This window comes from Fukomys damarensis, unplaced genomic scaffold, assembly GCF_012274545.1.
Source record: "Fukomys damarensis isolate Sample0158 unplaced genomic scaffold, DMR_v1.0_HiC HiC_scaffold_19, whole genome shotgun sequence".
NCBI lineage: Eukaryota > Metazoa > Chordata > Mammalia > Rodentia > Bathyergidae > Fukomys > Fukomys damarensis.
Window position 1 is genome coordinate 43,692,550 of NW_022900931.1, and position 27,194 is coordinate 43,719,743.

Below are 27,194 nucleotides of genomic sequence, written 5' to 3' on the forward strand. Positions count from 1 at the left end.
AAAGAAAAAAAAAAAAAAAAAAAAAAAAAAAAAAAAAAAAAAAAACCAAAAAAACAAAACAAAACAGATCTCCTTTTTCCTCTCAATTTCTTAGAATTCATAAAACATAGGAAATATCAAAGAACAGACAATTCTTTTATTTCTGCAACTCTGTCACAAAGTATCAAGAAGCAAGGGAAACATGACAATAACGCTATCTGCCAGACATAGGTGAGGTCTATCTACAGATCTACAAATGCAAGCACTGCACTTAAGCTGGAGGAATTTGCAAGGACACTCACAAGGCTGCTGTAAATAAGCCCCGCTGTTAGACACTCTATGCATAAACAACAGTAAAGTATCTTGAGTTCAAATGTTGAAAGGATCCCTCACCAGTAAGTACTACAGGAAAAGGAACCGAGGACAGGCAGCAAGCCTCCAGTTTCAGTTCTTCCCAGCAATGGACTCAGGCTCATGAGGCGCTCGGCAGAGGCAGCAGACCTTATATTTTTTATCCTGCAGCATGCTGGTTCTGACTACTCAGCCCCCAGTTCCATCAACAGCCTGGAGAGGAAGTTGCTGTCCTACCATGGTAGGAAGGCAATGAGAATAGAACCTGAGTTATCCTTAGAGCATGGGATCATCTAATTTTTTAAAGGTGAAAATATCCAGTTCATGGGTAGAGTTGATGGCTCACAAAAATTCCAACAATCAAAAGGCTAATAGTCATCGTTTCTAAAATAAAAATTCTTTGAAATCAAGGATTTTTGTGTTCTTTTATGTATTGATACATTCCAAGAATAGGGCCTAGCATCTAGCAGAGGCTCAGTTATCGTTCATTTAGCAGACAGATGAATGTGGATGGGTAGTTAAGTGAAGGGATGGACTAAGAGAGATCCTTCCCTTCGGTTCAGAAGAAGCTGTACAAAAATGACACAGGCAGGCATGGTGGTGCACTCCTGTCATCCCAGCCATTCACAAGGCTGAGGCAAGAAGAACCATGGGGGCCAGCATTATGAGAGAAGCATGAACAATACAGAAAGACCAGGTCTCAAAAATAAAAGTAACCAGCAAGACCAGGGATTTAGCTCAGTAGTGCCGCCGCCTGCCTCACAAGGACAAGGTCCGCAGTTGGATCCCTGGCACCATAAACAAACAAACAAATAAAACCAAAAAACCCAACAAACCAAAACAAAGATAAAATGACTCTTATTTCTAGATACATGTGAAGAAAGTGGGTGATTCCAAAATCCAGCTCAGATGCCTATTCCTTTACCAGTTCAGAACGATGAGAAGGGACTGTCTGAATTAGTGATAGATTAGAAAGTATGTTAAAATAAAAGCTGAATTATTTCACTTTAATTTCCCCCTCACCCCAGCGCTACATAATCTTTGATATACCACATCTGTTTTAATAAATTTGTAGCAAAGTTAATAAATTCTCAAAGAAGTAAAGTATAATTATATTACCATTATACCTAAATGACATTTTAACAAGATATTAATACATGTGTTATTAAGTACACATACATACACAACAAAGGGACTTGAAGGTGCTATTTTGCTTGCTTGAATTCTTAAATATTCTCTCTCAAATCTTCTTTCTACTACTAATTTATTTAAGGCTTTATTTCTGCATAAATACTTTCACTAGTAAAGAGAAAGACAAATCTGAGTTCCCCAGAACAGAAGATCAAAACATTAAGAACAGCAGAGCTTAAATTACTGTTTTTGCCTCTGTGGTAATTTTTTTTTTTTTTTTTGCAATAGAGTTTTCATTTGCTTTCTATAACTTGGTCTGGAACAAAAACAACAGGCTGCTGAAATGTTCTCTCCTCACAGGCATGCAAGCCGGAGGGTCAGCTGTGATGTGTCCGTGAACAGTTGTCTCTAAGAGGCAGCTATCATTAACCCTAAACTTAGTATCTTATACCATCAAAAGTCAAAAGATTTATTTAAAATACTGTTTGGTTTTAATATATATATATATATATGCTTCCGTTGACTTCCACACACAATTTATTTCCTATTACCTGAGCACCAGAAGACAAGAATGTGCCCAGCTTTATTTTTCCAGTTCTTGGGTTGTAATTCATATTATAAGGAAAAGAGTTTTTTAAAGTGCTGGGTTCGTGCATAGTAGGTGCTCTGTAAGTGTCTGTAGAATTGCAAATTAAGAATGAGGATAGTGTCAGTAACTTACAGGAACACAAGGGAAGAGAAGATGCCGGGATTACAAAAGTGCTCTTCAAATATTTGAGTGGCTTTGGGGAAGTTCAATGGGTTTGTGCTACTCTGTGTCCAAAAGGAGACCTCAGATGGAGGGGGGCACAGTTTCACTGAAGCGACTCAGTTCATCTTGAGAAAAACAGCCTGCTTGATGTATGTAATAGCTGACAGCTCTTTTGTTAAATAATATTTTGACATCTCCTGTAAGATAGAAAACAAATGTATGATTCTGTGATCTTTCTACCTATTTCTAGAAGTATTTAGCAAAAATCCACCTAACAATAGCCAGCCCTGCAGCAGCCATGGTAGTAGTAGAACTATGCAGTAGAAATTTAAAACTCGATCCCTTTTGAATCTGTAATCCTAAAACTATGAATGTCTCCTTTCTCAGATATTCCCAAAATGAGCTTACAGGATTGCTTTCTTAAAAATAAAAAGGTAAATGAATATAAATAATGTTCGCTTTATGATCTTGTAGGGTGTACCATGTAAAGTAACTAAATTCTAGGTCCTTACCACATACTGTCGGCAAAAAGACTCTCATTCTTTCCTTCTAAGGACCCCTCCCAGCAGTGCGCAGGCAGAGGCCAGATTTCCACATGGGATCAGTGAACAGCGGGCCTAGTCTCACTAGGAAAGAAGACCCAGTCATCGCCTTCGAATGGTCACTGGTATTTCCAAGGAAACCACTTAAGTGAAAGTCGGATCAGATCAATCGGTTAAAAACGGCAGCACTGCCCGCAGGACTGTGGAGTGAGAAGACATCATAATTTGTGAACTCCATCTATCACTTCATTTCTCCAAGCCTCACATTTGCCATCTTTAAGATGAGGGGACATCAGTGCTAGGCTAAGAACCGACATCACAGGACAGTGACAGGTCAAATGAGAGCATGAACAAGACTGCCAGTGGATGGCGCCACTCAGCGCCCAGGGGGTGACTATCTTCCAGGTAAATGCAAAACACAAGGTAATAATTAATTGCGTCTTTTTATCACTTAGAAAATACTAAATAAATATGACCTTGTTTTGATTTCTCTTAAGAAACGTTAAATTTCTAGTTCAATAATCTTGCATTGTATTCTTTTTGTTGACTACCTGTTTATCTCAGATTGGTGAATTTATACAGGAAAAGGACAAAAGGGGGATTCTCTTCTAGTACCAGGAGGCCAGAGGATTGTACACAGCATGCCTCGTTGCCTATTTTCAAAGGAGCCTTGCCACTGAATCGTAATTTTACTTGTCTCTTCCTGAGGTCCCCAATCCCCGCAGTAGCTGTCTACCTCTGCAGTGTCCACGGCAGCGGACAGTCTCATTAACTGTCTCATTAACTGCCTCAGTCTTTCCAAAGTGCAAACAAACAGAAAGCACAGAGTTTGGCAGGGCTCTGCGGTCCTCCAACACCACCATCGCCTCCTGCTGAATCATCATTCATCATCCATCAACAGAGTAAAATGGCATCGCCCTGCTAGCCCAGCCTAGGAAACAAATTATTTGATGTGGTTGTTAATTAGGAGTGTGAACACCTATGTAACTTCTATGGGGAGGATGAAGAGTAGGAGGGAAACCTATGGATGGTTTTCTACATTTATTAGTGAGTCATATTTCAGAGCATTGGTCTTGACACAAGAAGATACACACAGAATTTGAACTTAGGTTTTCCCCACTCTGACTAGGTGAGGACTGGTATCTTTGCAGTCTCCAATAAATCTTAAGTTAAAATTACCTTAGAGCTCCTCCTGCTTCCACTTCCCCACAGTTTTCCACAAGAGCTTAGAAGAGTGCCTGGTTCCCAAGATTTTTCACTTGAGCTCTGGCCACTAGCTCAGCTCTGTTCATCAAAAATGCAATTACCCACATATGGCGGGCGATAGCAAATGACTATTTTCCCTCACTGTCAAAGGAATTGTGCTTGTTAATGTGAAAGGATTATAAAGTATGGAGACAGACCTGAGAAGGATTAAGCATTTTATGCTGCCTGTGGTGGCCAGAAGGCACTGCATGGGTAAAGCAAGACTGGTCACTGCTGGTGTGATCTTGGGAGGTATGGCATCCACCCTTGCCTCATCAAAGGCACTATATGCTCCAAGAAAGTGTCTCCTTAGTCCTCTGCAAAGAGATGAATGTGTGTATACTAGGCATTTTCCTTAGGTAACCACTTTCCCTCTTTCAAGAACCTACAACTATTGTACCAGCTGCACAAGTCTATCTTCTGTGCAGATGCCAGACATCATGCTGACTTGACTTGGGAAGTGGTTGGCTTTAGAAAGACAGGGGTGTGCACAGCATCAGGTCCATTTTCTGTAAAATGGAGCCAACACTGCTAAATGGAAAGGAGTTTTAGAAAATCAAATGGCAAAGTACACATGAACTACCTAACTTTACATTCTCTTTACCTGCTCTTCAAAATTCAATCCTGTGTATCCTGCCCTCTTCCATCGTGTCTAACCCAAATCCTGCAGTAACAGGAAGGCCTTCCCCTTCCTTATAACTCTTTCTTGCCAAATGAGTTCCTAGGTTCTTGTTGTTTTTGTTTTTATTTGTGTTTGTTTGTATGTGGTGGGACTGGGGATTGAACACACAGCTTTGCACTGAGTACATTCTCAGTCCTTGTTACACATTTATTCTATATTTTTTCATTTTCAGATGGGGTCACTCTACCCCGACCAAGCAGGGCTCAATTTTGTGATCCTCCTACTCAGCCTCTGGAGTAGCTGGGCTTAAAAGCATGTGCCATCACACCTGGCTACATTCATACTTTCTGAACGCTCATTACTGTCTCCTCTTACTACCTCCCTCGCCCTCCTCTATGATTTCTGTGTAACCAGCCCTGCCCTACTTCCTTACCCTATTCTCACCTTTTCTGTATGAAGCCAACCTGCATTACCTTGAAGCCCAAAACACAGTTTTGCTTCTGAAATATCATTATTTTGAATCCATATCATTTAAATTATGCACTTCTTTGAACATTATCATCTGTGTTTATCTTTTTTTTAGTCTTTTCTTAAAATACCCTGGAAGCTCCTCTATGGCAGAGGTCAGGTCCTGATGTTCCTTGTGAAGCCCTTCCAAATTGAAAATGGTGCAAATAAAGGCACTCTGTAAACAGCATAGCAATGTGTACACTAGAGGGGAGCCTTGCATGTCAGAACCATGAGGACGTGGCTCTAAGTCAGGCTGAGACCTTAGCATTCACTACCTTCCCGGTGGAAAAGGAGTTTAAGCAACTTAACTGGGTGCCATCGCGATCAGATGGACCCGGCCCAATTGACTTACGCAAAATTAAAAGCACCAAATTTGTATTTGCTTTTGTGTAGAGAGGACCAGGTTTGACATTGTGTCTACACGAAGGCAGTCACCAGACCTCAGCCTTGTGCTTAAGGGTCAAGGTTTATACTTTAGGAAAGGGGACTGTTGGCAGAGTGAGCCAGGCTGGGCTCTTTGAAGAAAACAGTAACAGTGATGCCAGTGCATACTAAGCGGGACAGTTAAGCAGCCTCAACATCACTGAACAGCAAGCTGGGGTTGCAGCGTGTCCGGCTTCACACTCCAGAAGCCGTCCTCTCCAACATTCCAGTACAGCCCACGTCAAAACTTGGTGCCTGAGCCAGGAAAGTCCTCACCTTAAATCCTACATCAAATAGTAGCCAAATTCCAGGGCTTGAGATTTGTATCCGTCTGTCTTTAGATATCACTTTGCTTCGGTCTTAGAAGCTAATTTCCAATTTCATACATAATCCCTCCTCTTGAACTTGCCCTCTTGGTTTGATACTTAGGTGAACTTGGATTTAACTTTAGCTTCAAACCTCGGTTCATCTTTACCTCCATCCCCTGTTGGTCTGGAGCAGGCCAGACTCTACCTCTGCTACTGCAACCCAGTCTCTAAGGGGTTTGCCAACTCGGAGTGGGATCTGAAGACAGGGAAGGAAGTAAGAGTAGAAGCCTGGATTTGGGCAGGGAAAATATAGCACGAATAGAAAAGATACTCCATGGGCTATGTTGCTCCTGGTTTAGCCCAAGCAACTTACAGATTGATCTATGGGAGTACAAAGAATATGAAATGCCTGTTATTCTTTTTTTTAATCTGTTTTGTGCAGTGAGATAGTTTAAGCCAACTTTCTGCTATTGAGTTGGGCTCAAGCAGTGGGTTGAGGAGACTGACTCAGCCAATAACGGAGATTTGTGCCAAATGTAAACCACATAGCCCTAATGGCAGGTCTGGTGGGAGAGGTCCTGTAAGAAAAAGAGGGTGAGCGGTCACCAAAGTCAATCTGCAGGAGTTGAAGGAGACCTGAAACAGGTGACACAAAACATGGCAGGCACAGCAGTCCAACCCCATTGGGTGCAATATGGAAACTAAGTTCAGTGCCCACCAGGATCTGCTTAAAAGTTTCCATCCAAGATGACGTGGTGGGGCGTAATGCCAAAAAAGATACTAGTGAGTCTTGGTATCAGACTGGAAACCTGGTGACAGTACTAGAGTTCATTTGTGTTGATTTTAGCAGGGCCTGGGGGAAAGACTCCTGTAGCTCCAAGGATGGAACATGAAAGGAAAAGCCAGTGAAGTTCAGAGATCCCTCATAATGGCGGACAGGCAAAAGGGGGTGCCTGAGTAGTTCTTCAAACCCTCTTGCTGGGGAGGAAAGCCCTCACCTGCTCAGCCATTTGGTGTTGACTGGCTCAGCCTCCTGGTGCTGGGAAAGAAACTCTTGAGAAAGAGATCTGGTGGCATCATTTATCATTGGAGGATCAGGAATGAAAGACTCAGATTACTGTCTTGGCTTTGCTATCTACAAGATGTGTGACAGCAGACATTCTAGACCTCTAAACCTCAGTGTTCTCGCTTTAAAAGGGGTCATCCGCGTTTTCCTTTGCTAATCTGCTGGGGCTGTTTAGAGGATCAAGTAGCAGTACAGACATGACAGCATTTGGCAAATTATGAAGCACTGCGCCCAAGGAAAAGATCATTTTTGTGGGCACTGTGAAATCAGAACATCACCTAATCGAATTTAAAGACCTGTTCAGGTGGATGGAACTGTGATTTCTTCCTGAGTAGCCACTTGGTATCACAGTTTATCTTCATTCATCTACAGCCAGTGGCCTCCAAACTCAACTGGATTCAGAATGAAATATTTGCATTTTGCTGTACTTTTGCTACCCACAAGCTGTGACGCATCAGATGCTTTCTAAATTCTGGCAGCATCTGTGAAAATGTCTGCCTATCGAGTTCTGAATAGTTTTTAGTGGTTCAGAATGAATCTCTCTGCCACAGGATTGCCCAGGACATTCCATGACCATTGATAGTTCCCTATTGCCTCCTAGCTTTCACTGCAAGTCTCCATTCTGCCTCTTTTTTGGGAATTGGGCTTTGGTGACAATTACTAAAAAGCTTGCTGAGCATTCCAAATTAACAACACAATGGTGACCTTGAAGTAGAGAACAAAAGAAAATGAATTGTGTGTATACCTAAGTCAGAGAATCAACTAGAACAGCACTGATAGCACAAGATGATGTGGTACTTGGCCTGCAGTTAATCCTCCTTCTTCTTTATCCCTGGAAGTCATGGCTCCATCATTAACCAAACCTGAAGCCATGAAAGAGAATCTGCTTCTAAAAAGAGGCTTCTTGGGGAATGCAGAAAACAGTATCATCTCCCGTGAAATCAGAAAGCCCAATCCTAATAAAGTAGCAGAGACAAGCAGGCTCACCTGAGATTGAGGAGAAGACAAACAAACCCTGATCCCTGATGAAAAGCCAGCTGCATAGGGAAGCTACTTCTCATTGGAACCTACAGGCACTGAGGTCTTGCTTCCAGCTCAGACTAACTTCATCTCTGTGCTGCAGATTCTTAATCTGCGAAACAGCCATACTTATTCACAGTACCCTTCTGTTCTGTCTCCTCAACCGAGGAATCAGTAATGGGTTCTAGCAGGGACTTCAGGCCCCTCTGATAACCATGCAAGCCACAAGTCTATCACTCTGCCCTCATGTGGCTGGGTGAGGCACATGCTGAACAATCACCACTCTAATCTCCTCTAAAAGTTCGTCCTACTTGGGCTTAGGGGAAAAAATGCTTTCCTTACAATGTCAAAATATAAGCAGATTGACAGGAGTTTAGTGTCCTAACACAACTTAAATACATCAATAACTTTGCAGGAGAAAAGCAAAAACAAAACATGCCAAAGAATTGAAAGGACAAAAGCAGAGAGAACAGCCAAGTGTAATGGTACCTGTCTGTATGTTAGGCACTTTGGGAGGTGAGGGCAGAAGGTCTACAAGTTCAAGCCCAGTCCAGGAAACTTAATGACTTAGACGTTTCTCAAAACACGAAAAAAGAGCTGGTGATTTAGTTCAGTGTGAAGGAATTAGGTTTAATCTGGAGGAAGAGGAGGGAGGAGTGGGGAGGATGAAGAGGAGGAGGAAGTGGAGGAGGAAGAGGAGGACAAAAGCAAACAGGCATGTTGGCCTGTGAAGATAGGACTCACGAGAGAATACAGTACACCTCTTTGGAAGACACCAAGCTTTTCAGTTTCCACTACTTAGTCAGAACAGGTTTCAGACCTATATTGTTGTAGGTGACAAATATCCCAGTAACTAATCTTCCAAGAAAGCCCTTAACTATGCTAGATTTCTTTTTCTCTTTTCAAGCTTAATATAAAATATGTCACACACTATGGTCATTTTTACAGCCTCTATTTGTCTGAGTACGCACTGTACGAAATGGCGGGGTCCAAAGAGGTTTGCAGGAATCCCTCCCAGAAGGGCCCCTCTATAAACATAGAATCTTATGGCACACATGTGCACTCCCACATCTGAGTGAGCGCAACGCTTTGGAGTTGCCCCTTCTTGTCAAGTGCAACTGTGGTATTAAGAGAGAAGAGGGATTAGGCAGAGAAGAAAAGAAAAAAGGGGGGAAAAGAAATGACGGGAAGAAAAGATGACATTTCACCCTTGCCTTTGAAGTGGCTGCATATTTGCCAAGTGGATTTTGAGAGGACAAATTGTTGGTAGTTCAAAAGCCAGAGACAATGTGACTGTGAGGACACTCCCCAGATAAGAACAGAAACAGAAACCTGTGTGTACCGATGTGTGTGTGTACACGTGTGAACAATCAGATGCACACATACATGCACACGGATGCACAGCTATAGAATATACAGAGATATGTTCAAATAGGGGAGAAAAATGCCTTTTTTATAAATACAATTTAGTGAGTCAGAGCATGCCAGTCAGCTGCAGCTGAATAAGAAAGGGAAGAAAATCCTATGGAAATGATTAAGACTCCAAGAACCTTTAAGACTTCACCTGAATGCAGACACTTAAGCTCGCAGCTTTGCCATTAAAGCTGGGGCCTAAATTATTGATCTCTTGCCTTTATCAGCACCACAGTCACGTCCCAGTATTGAGATCTAAGTACACTGCGGTCCCTCTGCTGCAGCCACTGAAATAATTAGGAGAAATTCTCATTAAAGGAGAGTGAAAGGTTCAGAGAGAGGGGCAGAGCCAAGGGTCTGGGGGCTGTTTAATGTCTTCCACAGGGTCAAGAGATTGCTGGGATCACAATCCAAGCAGTGCTCACCAGTGACAGCTTATCGAAGGGAAAAAGTACAAACAATGCACACACACAGTGGCCCTCTCTGGTGTGTTTACATCCATGCACAGCTGTGCAAAGACACACATGCGCCTGCTGAGACTGTTCATACGGAGGGCCGGCAGGGCAGTATGAAAGGGGCAGAAGGGGAGAAGGGAAAGTAGGAGAAGAAGGGAAGAAAAAAAAACAGATTAAAGGAGATGCATGAAAAATAAATAAAAATAAACACATTACTAATGGAAAATCGACTGCTGACTCTCTTCCACTTAATTTATTCATTGTTTGAAAGTGCAAGGGCTCCTGGTCCAGGGAGGAGAGGAGAGGCAGCACACACAGGCAGGCAAGCACTGCTGATGGGCACCCTACTGGGCTGCAGACACCCCAGGATTACAGCCATCCTGGGGGCCCACACCCACACCCACACAGAACCTGGGGGCCAACATTTCCTATCAGTCTGAGTGCGGACTTAGCCCCACCAACTACAAAAAGAAAGAGAAGAAAAGAGACCAGTCTTTCAGACATGTTCCTAGAAATGGCTCAGAAGACAGTAAAAGATAGGGAATAGCCTTTCAGAAACTGTACCGATGGAGGGAGAGGGTTAGGACAAGGGGATCTAAGGATGAAGCCAGCAGGGCAGGGGCCCAGCACACGTGGCACAGGCAGGTACTCACAAAGTTGACCCGTGTTTAATGGCAACATGTTGCCATTGAGCAGAAAAATTCCACCTCACACGGCTAATCAGAATTGTTAGAGAAACCATTACCACAAACACTGGGAACATCTGAAATTGATTACTTTTTATTTCATTTCGTTAATGAAATCCTCCAGCAACCAGAAACTAGTCCAGGATGAAATTTCTACACAATGCAAAGGGGAAAAACATTAAAACATACCGAGCAACTTCTCTAACTTAAAAGAGAGAGAGAAAGACTGCCTTTGTACTTGAAATGTATACATTTATTTATTTTGCGATTTCTGTCAGTGCAGCATCATGGAGCCAAGCGGAAATCTGTTCCCACCATTTTGTGTGAGCAGAGATATTAGCATGGACCTCACATCCCATGAGGAGCATCACATCATTAAATGTCTTGGGCTGGTGCATAGGGAAGAGAAATGCGGGATGTCACCGGCTGATAGGGAAGAAGACTTGATGTTATTTATTAGGGAACACTTACCAGAAACTGCATTTTCTCCATTTGCATTAGATACGGCACTGCTGCCTTTGCAAAGTGCACACAGGCGCGGACACACACAGAAAGCGAACGCTCCCTCTGATCTTCCCCCCTGCTTTGTTCACAGTGCCCTCAATCTTGGCAGCATCCAGGCCCTGGTTCACATAGCACCTTGCCCTACCACTTTCCTTTCCCTCTGCTATGCTCAGTGCTCCATCTTTCTGCTCCAGAGCTCTTCATGTTTTTGCAGGCTCCTTTCCGCCCCTTGCTAGCTCCAGGCTCAGAATGCTCACTTTCCAAGCCTGACCCCAGGTGCCTGCAGCCAGCTGGTATTTGAGGCATCAGATCGCCTACAAGGAAAGGCCAGTGCAGCTGTGCTCAAAGGTAGATGTGCCCTGGATTCTCCGCACAGGGTGGAGGAGACATACGTATTTCTTAATGAGAGTAAGGAGAAAGAAAACTGATTTAGGACTTCCAGTGGAGTCTGAAGTTTCATACTTGGTTGTATTCCTGGGAAGGGATTGTATGTAGAGGAAGCTTAACTGCTAAATATCTAGCTCCCCAGTTTTCTCCCCAACATTTCTTCATCAGAGCAGTCATCAGAACAACCCATTTGCTTCAGTGATGCAAGCCTCCGCCATCACCTCTGGAAGGGATCCTGGGCTATTTCTCTTGGATCCCCCTGAGGATGTGTTATCATAAAGGAAGAAAATCAGATGTACTGTTTCCATAGTGGACGCTCTCATGAGTCCCTCTTGTGCCCAGTCATATGAAGGCACAGTCGCAGGCCCTCTGCCCTCTGCTATGTGCTCATAACCCTCTGTAGCAGTCAGATGTGCAGGGATAAATATTGCAAGTAGGTCATCAGGTCTCCATAGTGCTAGCACCTTTGGGATTGGGAGAAAAAGCAAGGACTTGTAATGTCTGGGCCATAAGGGAACAGGGCAATTTATCACCAAGATGTTATTAAAAACACATATGCACATGATATCAGAACCCCTAAGTGCATATAACAAATACTAGCAGAACTGAATGGAGAGATAGACAGCAATACAAAAATGGTAGGACACTTCATAGATATGCATGAAAAGCCCCAAATGCATATAGATACAGCAAAAGCCACTGTAGTGGCAGAAGGTACTGCAATAATGAGAACATGTGTTTAGGGTGAATTCCCTGTTAGTATGAGGGCTTGATGTATGAACTCAAGAAAGCAAAACAGGACCATCTTAGAGAAAGAAAGCCAGAGAGACAGTGCACATGTTCCAGAAAATTCCATTTCTAAGGACATTTATTGGAGCTAGAACTCAGCCCAAGCCAGAGACAAGTTCCAGAAGCTAGGAGGAAACGGAGAGGAACAGGATTCCTGTGAAACAAGTTCCACTCACCTGCGGTGCTTCTGTGCACTTGCAGAGCCTGCCCACTGTGTGCCGTGTGCATTTACCAGGGGGAACCCGTTACCCTGATCTCTTGCTCCCCACACCCTAATGTAGCGGCCTCTCCCCCACCTAAAGGAAGTGGCCAAGTGTAATTATGCAGAAAGCACCACTGGAGCTATATCAATAAGACAGACGTCTGTTGTATCATTCTCTCTCAGTAAGGCATTTCTTCTCCCCAATTGCTCATATAGAATCATAGCCTAATAGCATCCCATTAACATAATTGCCAACACAACTAGTGTTCCGTGTCTCAGAGCCATTTACTTACTTTACCATAAAGAATACCAAAACAGCCCTAAAATCACAAAGAGGAAGAAGAGGAGTGGGTGGTGGGGGAGGCAAGAGGAAAACGTTACCCCTTTATACTCCTTTTGCTCCCCAGAGTTGGGCTCTAAGATGATAAACACAGGAGTGCCGCTCTCATCTGCGGGAATCGTAACGCAGAGCCTTCCTACCAGACTCCCAAGCAGACGTGTGCTAAAATCTAAACGGATTCTGCCAGGCGAAATGAAATTCCCATTATTTTTAATTAATCCTTAATTAAAATATATTACTCCGCAGATTCCGCAAATCTCTCTTAATATGCAAATGCGGCCCATTCAAGGATATTTACATATCATTAATTAAAACGGCACATTCTTTCAGTCTAACAAGCTGAGGGGCTGTGGCTGCTGCCACATTGGCGCGAGGAGCCCATCCTGGCAGTGCCAAGCTCATCTGATAAAAAGATGTCAAGTGTTGGCTGCCCCTGGGGAAGGTAAGGCGGAAGGGGAAGAGGACGTTCTCGTCTGATGCTCTACAGAGCAAAAGGGCTTGAAATATTAGCTTGGGGCTGGAGCCAAGTGATTTTGGCAGGGCTGGGAGCTCCCTGCTATCTACACCTATGGGAAGATCTCCTCAGGCCCCACCCCAGCTGGGTCTTGGCTAGGAGAGGAAGGCTTCGGGTAAGCGTGAGTCATGGTGGACGCTGGCTGGGTAGAAGATACTGCGTGTGAGAGAGGAGAGAGGATTTGTACACACTTGTCTGATTTTTGCGACAGAAGCGGGCCTTTCTGAGCCAGAGACAGACCATTCTCCAAATCAAGACAGTCAGGCTAGATGGGGGAGGGTGGGCTAAAGAGAGCTCACCAATCCCCCTACAGATTGCTTAGTGCAAGCCAAGACTTCCCGGGAAACAATGGGTCCCTTGGGTGGGGACTTTGTGGTCCACTTCACCTAGACCTGCGAAGACAAGCTCAGGACCCCACAGCGAAAGGCGGGCTGTTGGAACAGATGATGGGGGAATGGTAATGATGACAAAGTTCCTGACCAAAGCGTGAAGGAGGAGCTCACCTGGGGAAAGCCTGTAGAGTGGACATCAATCACTCCATCTCCATAGACAAGCCCTATCACTCAGCGAGAGATCTGCAAACAACACTCCGCCTACTCCTATTCCGGGGCCTTGGGGAGGGGCCGGTGTTTGTGCACAGCCAAGAGAACCTGCTGGCCTCAAGTACTTCACTGTCTGGACCACCTGACAGGAGGGCAGTCTGGGAACCAAAGACAGAGGAAGTGTAAAGTGTATCTGCAGTCACCCTTGTTGTCCAGAGACCTCGGGAATCACACTCAGCCAGACAGGGCTTCGGACAGCTGGCTAGGCTCTCTCACCAGCAAAATAGCCCATTCTTGTACAAGTATTTTGAATTTGTGCCTTAGCCAAACTACAGCTGAATACATGCTACAGACTCTTGTGCCCATTTCTTTAAATGCTTGAAACCAAAGATTTTATATCCTTACGACCAATGGTCCACTGTCCTTATCTGTGAAAGTACTTATCAAAAATTGTAATGGGGCTTCTCTTGAGGCTGAAGCCACAACCAAATGACCACAATATAATGAGGGGCTCTGGTCTTACCCTAAATGTCTTCTGCTTCTCCATACACTGTAGTTTTGCCAAGATCAGAGTTATTGCTTTACTGTTATTTATTTCTTCAGGCAAGGACCTTCACTCAAAACAAAAACAAAACACTCAAAACTGCAATACCATGCAGAGATATGAACTTAACACACGTAGCATCATATCAAAATGAGATCAGTAAGAAAAAGGGAAGTTCACAAGGCCAAGGGTTTGTGAAGATGGAGCAGCTGACATAGGAAAAAAAAAGAAAAAGAAAAAGAAAAAAAACCTCAGAAGCAATGTCATTGTGGGCGGAGAAAGCAAGGAAGTTTTCAAAATAATGAGATGAGCTCGTGTGGAAGAACCGTCCAAGACAGGCGCATGTAGCTCAGTTGTTAAAGTGTAGCTTTGGTGCTCAAGAGCAAATCCACACGGAAATCTCAGCTCTACTTAAGAGAAACTATGTGTGACAAATACTGGTTCTATAAAATCTCTAAGCCTCAGTCTACCCACCTGAGAAAAGGGGAGTTGCTGCTTTCCTTTTTTTTACAGAGCTCTATGAAGACTAAGAGATGTGAACCATAGCACATAATCAAGGCTTGGTAGGAGGGAGCCATTATCAAATAATCGTCCATTGCAAACACCAGGACTCCTCCAGTCTCTGCGACTTAAGACTCAGGGACTCATCTCCATCGTCCATCTCTCGTCCTCCAAATTTATTTCAGCCCCTCCTAGGCCCACATGCATTATTTACTGCTATTTTTTGGAAACTGGTCTAGGGACATTTCCGTTACTAAAATAGCAATAACCAAAGCCCCACCGTTCTGTGAGCTTCCCAAGCTACACAGTATCGGCTCCATCAGCCAGAATCTATCATCAGGCTTCTTGGAGGAGCAGCTATCATCATTTCATTTTTCTTTCTCAGACTAAACTGAGAAACGAACACACTGGTACATTATAACAGCATAAGCATTAGCTAAATACATCACTGAATCTTTGAAACCTTAGGCATATTTATAAACAAAAGCATCAAATAAGAATAATGATAATGACGGACTTGGGCCTCCTGTTAGCATCCATAATATGTCCACTGCTTGTGGAAATGATCAGAGCCTCCTTTCCATCCATCCAGCTTTTGAGGCTTTGGGGGAGGAGAGCTGAGCTGCCTGCCACACTGAAGCTAATAAAACCTTAGCAGCGGCCACTAAACTGAGACTCACACTGCAAGAGCACAATGGGGACATCTTCTAGAAAGAGCGAACAGCACCCCAGCATCACACTCCTTATCTCCTCCTTCGCATCTGTTATTGCCTGCCAACCTCCAAACTGCTCCTTCATTTCATTTTTCTTTCTCAGACTAAACTGAGAAACGAACACACTGGTACATTATAACAGCATAAGCATTAGCTAAATACATCACTGAATCTTTGAAACCTTAGGCATATTTATAAACAAAAGCATCAAATAAGAATAATGATAATGACGGACTTGGGCCTCCTGTTAGCATCCATAATATGTCCACTGCTTGTGGAAATGATCAGAGCCTCCTTTCCATCCATCCAGCTTTTGAGGCTTTGGGGGAGGAGAGCTGAGCTGCCTGCCACACTGAAGCTAATAAAACCTTAGCAGCGGCCACTAAACTGAGACTCACACTGCAAGAGCACAATGGGGACATCTTCTAGAAAGAGCGAACAGCACCCCAGCATCACACTCCTTATCTCCTCCTTCGCATCTGTTATTGCCTGCCAACCTCCAGAAACTGCTCCAAACTGAGAATCCCATGCTGTCCCTTTAATTCTGTGGCTGCCTCATGTCTTTAGGACGTTACAATTCTGATAATTCTCTGCTTTACAAGTCTCAGTGTCTCAAGGCTAAGCCAGAAAATTTAAAGGCCCAGACTCTCTTCCACTTGGTGTAGTGTGGTAAAACGGGTTTCACCAATCTGATGAAGCGTCATAAGACCTGGAGTCTAAAGTGTGCGCTCAAATGCATGGAACTCAAACTTAGGACAACCAGGGTGACCAGGCACATGGCTCTTTTAGGGCAGAAGAGACCCAGCTGTTGGCACAAGGTTCCGAGGATCCTGGCGGTCAGCAGTAGAAGCCCAGGTTTTTTCAGTGGAGAAAATGCCACAGTACAGCTGTGTGCTACAGACACACTGTTGGGGCCTCCAGTCAATGAGCTACCCACTGTCCTGTGTAGTTTATCCATTTTTAAAACATAAGGTCTTTAAAGAATTTTTAAATTCTGCTTACAGTAGCCAGAGTAGATTATTTTTTAGTGCAGCTAAAATTCCTAACCAACACAGCTACCTGCCAATGTACAAGGTATGAAGCATTAATTTGTTTCACCCAGAGAAGAACCTTGCAACTAAATTTTTCACAGAATTCATTATAGGATTCAAATGCCACTGAAGAAGGCTCATGGTCTTCTCTTTCCCACATTGTAAAAGGTTTATTTCCTAAGATCTTCAACACATTCCAAAGTCATGGCGTCAGGAAGCTTCCATGATACCAGGACCTTTCTCCAATGGTGGGATTCGACTTGAGCTAAAGCTCTAATACACTGGCGGCTTGACACTGTGACCAGAAGCCAGTGTGGACACCCGACAGTTACCAAGTGAAAGCCTCTCTCAACTTACAAGGTAGATAAAGAGCCTCAGAAGGTTCAGACACCGCTGGTTAATGTCAGATCACAGAGTGGGAAGGACTTTGTTCTATGAAGGTGAGAGAAAAACCAGGCATTTTAAAATCCATGACCCACATCAATGTATTTCACAACGCTTTTGTGTCCTCTGACAGAGCCACCATCCTGGGTTACAGGGACTACGACTTGGTAATTCTCCACATGTACCACATGCAAAGGGACTGCTCAGTCTTAGGTGATTCATCCATTATGACTTGGGAGACTGTGCGAAATTCCTCGGCAAAATGTGCAGGTACCACCCAGCAGACACTTGAGTTCCCACACAGAGGACCACAGCCTCCAACTGCCATCACTACTTGACTTTTGGGAAAAGTCATTAGCTTAAACACCAGCTGATTAGTCACAGCTGTACTAAGAAAGGTGGCCTAGGGTTCACTCCAAACTTACCTGGCAATTGATATTTTACTTACAGCACCAACAGACTTCACTATAGTAATGTAATTACTGGCAAAGTACTATGATAGATAGGATATCATACCAAGAGCAGTACATGGAGGAGTACTCAAAAGGCTGTTTGATGATCTCATAAATGTTTTAATTGCGATGACAGACAGGTGCAATCATCTCATTAAATGCAAGTATCTTTGATATAGCTTTACTCTGAAAGAACACACAGCATGTTGACGATAAGTATCTTAACATCCAGGACCTAGATCGGGCAAGTTACAGGCCACAGCCCAAAGCCCAGAACGTTGAATGGGTTCCACATTTCACGAACAGTAGTAAGTTATTACACTAGATCATGTATCCATGGGGAGAGGTGACCATTGAGATACCTTCCACTCTGTCCAAATCACAAGATAAAAGAGGAAGGAAGGGAGTGAGGGTGCGAAGATTATGTTTTGCCTAAATTATTGCTTTAGCTTCTAGAAAGCCATCTGAAACCTGCAACAGTGGGTAGGACGCAGAGTCACAAGCTGCATCAGGGCTGACACCAAGGCATTTCTGTGACATCATAGTGAATTTAAAATCATTGGTATTTGAGATCTGTAGTTATTTAGAGTAACAAGAATAAAATAATAACAAAAGGATAGAGGAAGGAGAGATTTCTAGTTCAAGTGGAAGAAAAACTATTTCTGATCTGATTATTGCACATGAATCACCACTACCAAACAGTAAGTACACTCTCATGCCCATATGCGTGTAAGGTCACAAAATGATGAACTCTCACAGCAGAGGAGAGAGCAATGGAGGAGGAAGAATGACCGCAATACATAAGCAGCCAAACTCCAGGAAGGACAAGGATAGTTCAGGTATAGAAGAAAGAAACCTCTCACTTCCAGGCTGGAGTACACACTAAGCCCATGCTCTGGAATCCACAAGGGATCTCATGAGCCTAGCAGGGTTCAAGGTTTATCTAGAAAGAGCTCAGGATGCCTCCTATCGTCCTGACCCACCAGTTCCTCACAACTGGACATAGGAATTCGGGGCTGACCCCATACCCGCAGCAGTGCGAAGGATGAACCCGGGACTTCCCATGGTGTCAGGTGGGCTATAAAAGCCGTATGAACTCTGTCTAAACTTGGTCTCCTAGAAGTTCTGAAGTCCAGTCAGATTGAAATTTGTAAAAACAGCCTTTAAAAAGCCTCTTTCTTCAAGTCTAGGAGGAGTTGCTTGGATCGCACTGAGAGTATTCAAGAAAGAAACATTGAGACAGCCAATGCTTTCCAAGAGAGTCTAGTTTTAGGTCTTCAGGACTTCCTCCCTCCCTCCCTCCCTTCCTCCCTTCCTTATTCCCTCTTCTTTTTTCTTTCCATCTTTCCTCCCTTCTTTCCCTTTTGTACGAGGTAAGCAACCTACGCATGCCTACTTGGCAATATAAAATAGCAAAACAGCTGTCATGACTTCCACTGAACTTCCAGGGAAGTGAGAATGCTCGTCTACATGTTAACAAATACTAAAACTAAAATCAGAAAGATCAATATGAGAAACTGGCATGCGGTGCAATTTAAGTAGCCCCTGGGTCACATTGAAGAAACAGTGCCAGGGCTCTGTCCCTAAGGATGCCGTGGTCTCTGACGCAAACCATTGGTGACATCAGATGAGATGTCCTTCAGACACTTGGGAGAGGGGTTATCTGCTGGGTTCATTCACAAATGCTTTACACAGCGGCTCTCTGTGCTTTCTGGTCACTATGGATGCTAAAGAAGCGAAGGGTAAAAACTGGCAGCAGGTGATTGATTTCTAAAGAATTACGACGCAGTCATGTAGAGTTCGTGGATGCAATGAGAAATAGAGAAGAAATTTTCTCCTGGAGACTTTTGGCCTGTGCTTACTCAAATAAGGCCTACAACACAGCCACAAGCAATGTGTTTGCCTCCATATATGATTGGCTGTTTATATGTATAATGATTTGGTTGTTTCCATCAGCAGAAGAACTGGGCAGATATTAATCAAGGTGTTTGGCTCAACAGGTAAGCTAGGTAACCTAGTGCTAAAAAGAATTTGTGGGAAGGAGTATATAAATCCTAGAAAGAGAATTAGCCATATCAACAGTTGATGTGTTGTTTGTATTCAAAGTCCACAATAGGTATTATTGTTAGGACTGAGATGAAATATTATTCTAAAAAAGTTATCCTATGTTTGGTTTTCTGCAAATGCCCTGAAGAACTGAGGTCAATAAAGTACATAAACACAGCACCATTTTGTTAACCAAGGGGGAAAAAATAAAGCAGGAGCAAGAGAGGTCAGTACAACCGCTAAGTATGACCTGTAGACAAAACCACTTCCTTCTTCTGTTGAAGCTGCTAAACCTGAGTTTGGTTTTATCGAGCAATCCCAATAATGAAGAGGAGCACGTTCATAGCAAAGACAACGTATATAACAGCAGAGATCCTACACGTTATCCCAAAAGGAGATCCCTCAGGTATCCTTGGTCTTTCCCCAGTCTTACCATGTGGGTGTTCAGTCCTGCTGTGTCTTTGCAGCTGGAGACCCCTCAGCTTCCCAGCAGCTGCTTTTCAAATCCAGTGAGGTTCCCACAGCTGCAGGCCCCAGCGTGTCCCAGAAAGCCAAGGTCCTCAAAGGGCTTCATTCAAAGCCCAAACCTGTATTTCAGGTTTGGACAACATTACCTTATATTTCAAAGCCAGGTGTAATCCTTCTGCGGTTTGCTTAAACCTCATTTTCTCAAAGAAGTATTTATCTCCCTCAGGAAGCCAGTCCCCTCCCAGTTTAACTTTGGGAAGTAGCTTCTCAGACAGCACTTACTGTCTTCTAACCTCTTCCACAACCTCTTCTACAAACAGCAGACATAGACTCTGGCTTCCCCACCCGGGGAAGGAGTATCTTGGACAGACAGGTTGTGCCTCAGAGTCAAAGGAAGCCTGAGGGCTCAGCTCAGAGAAACAGCCAAGATGCTGGCTCAGGACTGACAGACCCTGGCACTGCTTGCCTCAGGGACTTATCTCTGCCACTGCACTCAGCCTTGATGCTACTGCAGCCTCTGAGGCATTGGTGGCCATCACGTCTCTCTGCTTATCTCCTTCGAAATTCAAGGCTGGGCACCTCCTTATAATCATCCAAGGGCTCAGTGCTTATAATGGACAAGCTGCAAAGGAGGGTGGGGTGTGGAGAGGCGTCAGGCTGTGTGGTTAGTCATGCTCTTCCCAATAAGAAAAGTTCCTCAGGAGCAAGAAGACGCTTAGCCTGGCGTGGTGGCAACACACCTGTAATCGCAGCACTCAGGAGGCCGAGGCAGGAGGATCGCTGTGAGTTTGAGACCAGCCTGGGCTACATAGTGAGTTCCAGGTCAGTCTCCACTACATAGTGAGACACTGCCTCAAACAAACAAACAAAAACAAAAACAAAACAGAAGATGCTCTCCCCAGACCCCACTCCTGCTTCCTTGGTGCAACTCAACTTCCCTTTACTCACCAGTACACCCCACTTGGTTCCGTGAATATTTTTGGAATGTATAGTACATGCTTAAATGCTACACAGTGTATTTCAGGGATAGAAGGAAACTATGGCCCCCCATTCTTGTTCACGGACAGCCTAGGCATTAAACGTAAAATGAGGGCAGTTTCAGTCTCACTGAAGAGGTGGCAGAGAAGGGCACATCCCAGTCTTCGAACTTGAAAAGATCTGTGCATGCCCGCAAAGCTGATTTCTGAGTGATATTTCACCCCTTCCCAAGTGCGATGGTGTAAATCGATGTCCAGCTTCAGATAGGAGCACATTCCCGAGAGGTAACTTCTGAAGCTTAGAGAGCAAACCTAGCACTAGGGAACAGTGGACTATTCCATGTCATACAGTCAGCTCACGGTAGAAAAAAAGGGTGGTGGGAGAATCAGCCCTTCCTAAGTGCCGCCTGTCCACCAGGTGCTGTGTCCCATGGCTAAAACGTACAGTTGTCCCTGGTCCTCTTAATTATCATAGTGCAGCAAGGAAAGTAGGCAAGAGACCTAGAAATCTTGGGGTATGAGATCAAATCCTGGATCTACCACTTACTTTGTGTCCTGAGGTAAGTTGGTCAACCTCTCCATTATAAAATGGGGATAATAAAAGCCTCTACCGCAGAGGACGGTAGTAGTAACAAAATACATAGTGCGTGTGATTATGATAGTGTGTTGCATATATATTCTAAAAATATAGACTATCGAATCCTCCCATTTTACAGATCAATAGTAGGAAGTCTGAGAGGATAAAATAACCTGTTCAAGGCCATAAAGCTTGACCTTCTATGTAAGATTCTAGCAGAGCTAAAATGCCAACCGTGGATTTGATTCTAAAAACGAATATCATTTCCATGGCACCGCGGTGTGTACAGACTCGCACACTGTCAAACACACCAAGGAACACCAAACTGCTACCCAGAGAAAATGTTGTAGATAGTTTCAAAGCTTTAGGAAATTATTAGAGCTCTATTTTTTTTTTTTACCTCTAGTAATTATCTGTACTTATCCTGCTCATCTTTAAGCAAAAACTGAAATTGCCAGAAATCTCTATGAGCACAGCAGATGGAAAGCAGTTTCCAGTTGGTCAATTTGCATACCAGGATGATGAGAAATGATGGCCTTTGTTTTACTGGGGTTTGGATGTAGGGCCACTTCAACACGTGAGATGAACCATGGCTCTGGAATGAGAATGGGTTGTAAGGCTCACGTGAGCATTTTCCCCCAGTTTCTCTCCCTCCTCCTCCCCTCTTCTTTTTTTCCCTCCTCTTTCTCTTCTTGCTCTCCTTCTGCTCCTTCTCATCCTCTTCCTCCTTACCCCTTCTTGGATATTTGTGATACCTTCTTCTTTTCTTTGGTACTTGGAGTGATAACTTCTGAATGCTGTTAAGAGCTAAAAGAGAAGGAACCAACCACTGAAATGCAGATCTTCTCACCGCTGCCCATCCCTCCTGCTCCTCATCTTCCCTAGAATTTGCCTGACAGTGGGACACAAACAGCAGCATCCAGGACACCGGAGATCCTGGGAGGCACCACAGCAGGAGAGAAACCCAGAGCCCCTGGGTGATGGGACAACAAGACACGTGGTGTCACTGAGAGTTTGCTTAAGGCTGAACCTATCTGTCCCTCTCCTTTCCTCCCCACACAGCCGGCAGGGTGCAGAGGCTTACCCCACAGTGCTGGGGTAAAGTCACACACAGGGTGCATAAAGGACACGGGGGGCAATAAACCAGCGAATCTAACTCAGGCAGGCAAAAGAGCATTTCTTTCCTTAATCACCCCATCAAAGTAAAAGCTCCACGGGGTGGGGGCTCCCTCCTATTATAGCAGGATCCCCCCTCCCCAAGAAAAAGCATCAACAGACCCACTTAGAACAAACAATGTTGAATAAGAAGGCACAATGTAAAACATATTCCACAAGCACTGCTCCATGTTTCAGTACTAACTGAGCTACTATTAGCATCTTGTGAGAATTCTGAGTCTTAATTCTGCCCTTTCAGAACAGGTATCATGAAATATGCTATCATTGTGAAATTACTGCTTCATTCTAATATTGAAGCAAATATTGCTTAACACATTGCAAAAGCATTTACTGTTACTTTGATTTTATTGCTTCGATTAATCCAGTTTTAATGCATCATGATAATATGAGGTTTGGTTTACCATATTATTATTGCCTACTGTCGAGCTAAACATCTCCCAGTTACATGACAGACAGCAGATGTCCCCACCTTCTGAGCAGATACCAATGCATGATGCATCTCTTACGTCCTCAAAATGCTTCCCTAGGGCAGCTGGAACTACCCTACTCACAGCAGCCCGGCTTCACTCCGGTGTCCCTCAGATGCTGCGAGTTTCAGAAGCTTTCATCTTGGGGACTACCCTACATATGCTCTTGTTTTCTTTCTGCCCAGTGGAAAGGAGTACAAGTCTGTTCCAGTGTTATGGTGTATTTTGTCAAAGAGCATAGTATACCCTCATGTGGATTGGAATATGTCGTTCTAACCGTACTGTTCTCCTCAAATGCCACACTTACGAGTTTTATTTTAACACATGCTTGCCATTGGACATATAATCCAGTTAACCCATTCATAAACTCGTAATTGTGGTTTCAATACTGGGTACTGAACTCAGGGCCTTCATTTAGCTATATGCCCAGCCCCCTTTTATTTTTTTGTGCGAAGATGTCATCTCACTAAGTCACTCAGCTGCCCAGGCTGGACTCATATGTGTGATTCTCCTACCTCAGCCTCCCAAAGTGCTGTGATTATGTTACACACAATAGTATACCTCTTATAGAACATTAGGCTCCCAGCAGCAAAAATGAACTGTACAAACCTCACCCACAATTAATCATAAGAAAGTTTTGCGTTGTTATCTGTTTCTTTTTTGTGAGAGTCCCTTCTGGTTTATGTCTTGTAGCCTGAATAACTACTTTGAGGATAATGATACACAGTGTAATGACTATTGTTTGTCTCCTATTATTTGAATGTGAAATTTTTATTGTTTCCTAGAAAATAAGGGCATCCTATATAATGCAGCATTTTATTGTCCTTTATACTTTCTAACGTCACATTAAGATTTTTGTCCTTCATTTCCTCTGTATCCATCACTCAATCTTAAATTGACATAGCAAATCCTCCAGTGACATCAAATGGCGTGTAATGTTTCAGTCAAATTCCAGACTGTTTTCTCCTCATAATTAGTCTAAGGAAAAGGAAATACATGTGCTATCCTGTGGTTCCTATGTACAATGGTCTCCAATCTTTTTGGTTCCATTTTCATAGAAGACAATGGGGGGGTCACCTTTGTGAGATGATTCTAGCACATAACATTTATTGTACGCTTTATCGCCGTTATTGCGTTAGGTGTGGTTCCTATGTACAATGGTCTCCAATCTTTTTGGTTCCATTTTCATAGAAGACAATGGGGGGTCACCTTTGTGAGATGATTCTAGCACATAACATTTATTGTACGCTTTACTGCCGTTATTGCGTTAGATTCTCGGAAGGAGTATCGACCTAGGCTCCTCGCATGCATAGCTCAGTGAGGGTTCATGTTCCTATGGGAATTTACTGCTCCTGCTGGTTTGACAATAGATGGAGCTCAGGCAGGAATGCTCGAGGTACGGAGAGGCTGGAAATACAAATGAAGCTTGCTTTGCTCACCTCCTGCACAGTCCAGCCAGGGACTTCTGGTGTACAGATTTGAAATCTAGTTTTGAAATGCTTGAAGAATTTATTTTTTAAAATTTAGTTTCAAAGAAGAGGAAATATTCATCATTTCCAGTTTATTTATCTAAACTAACTCACGTGAAATAAATTCTATTATTATTTTAATTTAATTATTTTAATTTTCTGACTCTGCAAAATACAAATTAAATTTATTAGATGAATGCAGGTTTCAATAAGCAGATACAGCTGAAGCAAAAACTTCGAAGAACACTGCTAAGCATTTGTCTTCCACATTATTGTTTATCTGGAAAAGATCCCTTGTTCTAGTAACCATTTTTCACATACATCTATATAATTGCTGTTACATTCCTCTATTTCCATATTAGCTTCCACTGTCTGACCAAAGTCACACAATTACGTATGGATTAAACAAGTATTTATTTGACACATCCAGCTACAGCAATAGACTGTAGGAGTTATCCATTATATTAAGCAGCCCAATTTCTGGTCAATAAATCAGATAAAGAAAGCATCTCACTTTGACAATTTAAAAGTTTTCACTTCTAAAACATTTAAGGATATGTTGCTGATGTCACTCTCCACTTGAAGTTGATGGCTGATTATCTGTATCTGGTTCTCAAGAGTTAAAGTAGCATACCAGTAGCAAATAGTTGCATTCTTCTTGTTCCATCTGTTCATAGACTTTAAAGACAGTCAGGGTGTCATTTGTCATAGAAACCTTTATGGAGTCTTTCTAACCTATTACACTCTAACAATTGTAAGACCAATGTATCGATGCTGCGTAAAATCCTATACACTAAGACTTAGGGCAGACACAGGAGGCCACTGCGTATAATGCAATGAACAATGCAAACAAACAAAACAAACACAAGTGACCACAGTCAAGGTCAACAGGAGCTCCAGGACAGCAACCACAAACACTAGAACAATCCCAAGAAGAAAACTGCTCTCTACCATAAATATTCCTATTGTCCTGATAGCCCCAGAAGTAGTTCATCATTGGGAGGTTAAGAGTGGAGCCAACAGCCATGTACCTCTAGACACTCAACATTGGACTTTCCCACTCCCAAAGCCGGATCGCACTCCTTAGCACAATGCCACACAGGAGACAGTAATTCAAAAAGATGTCAGAGACTGGCAGAGGAGAATGAATCAGTGAACGACTCCTTTCGCTAATTTCCATAAGATCAGTTCCTCCCATGAGTTACATTCCAAGGGTGCCATCTCTGACTTACGAAGGCTCTGCTGGGGCCATTTCCCAACCCTCCACAATCCTTTCTGTGATAACACACATCACACACCATTTCCAAATTTCTTCTTATACTCAATTTGGCAATGTTACCTTACAGGCAAACAAATGCTTACGCTTTCGTTCACCAATAGCTAATGGATACGGCCTACATGCCCATCAACAGAAGAACGGATTAAAAATGTGACACAGGGCTGGGGATTTAGCTCAGTGGTTCTGCCACCTTCCTTGTAAGCGCAAGGTCCTGAATTCGATCCCCAGTACCAAAAAAAAAAAAAAAAAAAAAAAAAAAAAAAGATGTATCAGGGCCGGGGATTTAGTTCAGTGGTTCCGCCGCCTGCCTCGCAAGCACAAGGACCCAAGTTTGATAGATCCCCAATATGATCCCCCAATCCCTGGTACCAAAAAACAAAACACACAAACAAAATACTGGCTGGGCGTAGTGGCACATGCCTGTAATCCCAGCACTCAGGAGGCTGAGGCAGGAGGATCACTGTGAGTTTGAGGCCAGTTTGGGCTACATTGTGAGTTCCAGGTCAGTCTCAACTACGTAGTGAGACCCTGTCTCAAAACAACCAAAAAATAAAAATAAATTAAAAAATAAAAATGTGACACATCTATACAATCGAGTACTATTCAGTCGTGAAGGACACATTTGAGTCATTTGTTAGAAAATGAATGGATCTGGAGACCATAATACTAAATGAAATACGTTGGTCACAAAAGGCTAACTGTCACATGATTTCACTAACATGAGGGACCAAAAACACAAATAATTTAAAAAGTCATGTTAAGAAACAGGTAGACTCTACAGAAATAAGAAGGGGATGTAGGGAAAGAGGGAGAAGAGGGTAGGGGAAGCAAGGGAGTAAATGATCAAGATGCAATATACACAGGGATCAAATCCCCACGTGAGTCTGATCACTGTGTATGGTAAACGTACACTAGTAAAAAACATTCAAAAACCAAAATAAAGTAGAAAAATTACTAATCACAGATTCTGGGTTCTTCCACTGAATGACTACAATTGAAGCCTTCATGAATAGGCCCCCAAATGTTATAGAACTGAGTATCTTCAGTGACTTTTATGTGCGGGTTGTGGAGATGACAGTAGATTTTTTTTTTTTTTTTTTTTTTGGTACCAGGGCTCAAACTCAGTCCCTTGCACTTGAGAGGCAGGCGTGGTGCCACTGAAAGCAGCATTTCTGATGTGTTGTCCCCAAACCTCCACTCTCAGACCATGCTCACCCCATTTTGACTCTACAAATGACAAAAAACATTAATGGAAAGTTTTCTTAAAAGTAAAGAATTTGAACCTAAACATGAAAGTCGAGAAACTTTCATTTGTCTCCCTCTTTGCAAA

At 43.3% G+C, this 27,194-nt stretch overlaps 1 protein-coding gene across 1 annotated transcript in view; it reads right to left on the minus strand.

Annotated features, from left to right (window-relative positions):
- The window catches only part of Pbx1 (PBX homeobox 1), a 272,729-nt gene that overhangs the window by 151,624 nt on the left and 93,911 nt on the right, over positions 1 to 27,194 (minus strand). Inside the window, exon 3 of the mRNA XM_033765964.1 lies at positions 21,988 to 22,068. Within this exon, the coding sequence (XP_033621855.1) occupies positions 21,988 to 22,068 (81 nt within the window). The remainder of the gene's footprint in view (positions 1 to 21,987; positions 22,069 to 27,194) is intronic.